Source organism: Monopterus albus, unplaced genomic scaffold, assembly GCF_001952655.1.
Source record: "Monopterus albus unplaced genomic scaffold, M_albus_1.0 scaffold124.1, whole genome shotgun sequence".
Taxonomy (NCBI): domain Eukaryota; kingdom Metazoa; phylum Chordata; class Actinopteri; order Synbranchiformes; family Synbranchidae; genus Monopterus; species Monopterus albus.
Window position 1 is genome coordinate 197,965 of NW_018128004.1, and position 2,301 is coordinate 200,265.

At 39.6% G+C, this 2,301-nt stretch overlaps 1 protein-coding gene across 4 annotated transcripts in view; it reads left to right on the forward strand.

Moving 5' to 3' along the window:
* Window positions 1–2,301, forward strand: part of p2rx1 (purinergic receptor P2X, ligand-gated ion channel, 1) — an 18,117-nt gene that overhangs the window by 6,054 nt on the left and 9,762 nt on the right. For all 4 annotated transcript variants that reach the window (XM_020612358.1, XM_020612354.1, XM_020612357.1 and 1 more), the window contains exon 2: window positions 158–302. In XM_020612358.1, coding sequence (XP_020468014.1) covers window positions 225–302 — 78 coding nt within the window. In that variant the 5' untranslated portion in view covers window positions 158–224. The remainder of the gene's footprint in view (window positions 1–157; window positions 303–2,301) is intronic.

Sequence of the window (2,301 nt, forward strand, 5' to 3'; positions counted from 1 at the left end):
AACTTAAAGGATTTTAGCATATGGCTGCAATATAACAAAGAGTGAAAAATTTAAGGGGGTCTGAATACTTTTCGTACCCACTGTAAATGGTTGGCCAGGGTGCAGTGGGAGTCAGAGGTGGTGATAGGCCTGACAGGATGCTCTGTGTCTCATACAGGTGGGTTTTCATCTATGAGAAAGGCTACCAGTCCACAGACACAGCAGTCAGCTCCATCTTCACCAAAATGAAAGGCGTGGGCTACACCAGTGTGAACGGACATGAGAGAGTCTGGGACGTGTCTGACTACGTCTTCCCTCCGCAGGTTGGTGTCATATTGTCATGATGTTATGAAGTCAGTCGTTTAAACTGTTAGGCTGAGTCAGAGAAGCAAAATCATAATGGTTTGCTCCTTGAAGACAAATGCTTACCAATCAGATTGTGACGAAGTTCAAGGTTTGCTCAAACATCCGTGTCAGGTTGATTTTCTGCCAGGTCCAGTCAGTGATTACACAGCGTGAATCAGAATAGAAGTTACAAGGGGTTTGTAATTTTCACCTTAATGATAATATGGCTTTGTCAACATCAGGGTGTCTCTCTGTTTCTCAAATATCATCACATGCAAGCTGTAAAGAACTGAGCAAACAACCACCCACCCAAAACAAACACTTAGGTCAAAGAATTTTCTTTGTTTACTGGGTTCTGTTATCTGTGGGAAAGAAACAAAAAAGACAAGGAAGGTTGCTGTGTTTGCTTTGAGGTGTGGGTGTGGACCTTTAAAAAACAAAAATCCAGAGTAGCTATGATATACTGTATGGTTTGCTATGATAAACCCAACCAACAAGATGAACTGTTTACTTTGGTGCAAGGTCTCACATTTTGTTCAGGTAGGTGCCTACCATTTCAGCTTTATTTTGAAATCCATCCTTTTCTCTGGCAGTCATTTTACTAATTGGGTTGCTCACTTTAATCAATATTTTCATGTAGTCATGGTTTAGTTTGTGAGAAATCTAATCTTATAGGCTATACTTCATGTTGTGGATATGGCCTTTGTGACAGTAGGCAAGGCAAGTCAGCTTTATTTATATAGCATATTTCACGCACAGAGAGAATTCAATGTGCTTTATATAGGCAAACAAACAAAAAAGTAATAGCATTAAAATTAACAACCATTAAAACAGACTAAAATGAAAAAAAATAAACAAAATGAAGATAAGACATTGAAATGAAATTAAATGTAAATTAAATCAAATAGACAAAGTCAAAGGTCTGACACATGATTATCTAGCAGTTACAGTGCAGAGATAAGTTGCCCTGAATGCAACAGATGAAAAACAGTGCAGCATAGCAACAAGTCAAACAAAGGCACAGTTGAGACTTGAAAGTGGCAGAGTTGGGGCACAGTAAAGTCATCAGGACATTGGTTCTATCTGTGTGCAGCATAGTAGCTAAAAGCAGCTTCACCCTGTTTGGTTCTGACCTGAGGTTCTACCACCTGACTGCTTCCTAAGGGTCTCAGAGCCCTGCTGGGTTTGTGTTCTTCAAGGAGTTCAGAAATGTATTTTAACCCCATACCACTGAGTGATTTATTAACTTTGCAGTTGCACGATTCTCTAGGTAGCCAGTGTAAGGATTTAAGAACAGACGTGATGTGCTTAGTTCTCCTAGCTCTGGAGCTAGGAGAACTCCAGAATGAGCTGAAACTGTTTAATAATGAATAAACACCAATATAGAATATTGCTGTATAGGATCCTGCATTGTGTTTTAGGTGATGCTGTGAGGCGTGTTCGTTTTATATTGAAAAGAGAAGACTAATAAGACGATATATATTTCACAGTGTGAAATTTATTATGCATTAACGTATCAAAATTAGCCTGTGCACATGGATCTTCACTGTTTAGGATAAAACAGAAAAGACTGACCTCAACTTAGTGGTATACAATATTTCTATGAAAAGGTACTACTATCTAATTGGTCAAAAACTGTTGGGGAGAAGCCGTGGTTTCGACTTAACTCTCTCGTTATTGGTCCTTCAGTCCATCCGTCCTCCAATCGTCCTCTCTGCTCCAATCATCGTGGACAGCGCCCTAGGAAGGGGAAGAATACCTATACTACTTTAATTCCTACATACACACTCACTTCTTCCTTTGGTTTCAACTAACTGCTCCATATTACGCATTGCTTTCCGTTTCACTTAATTAAAACTGTTCTGCCTGCGTGTGTGTGCATAACTGTTCTCCCTTTGAGGCTTTCTCATCTACGTCTAAACTATTTTAATAAACTTACCATACCAAGACTCCTTTGGGTCCACCGGTCCAGAGGAA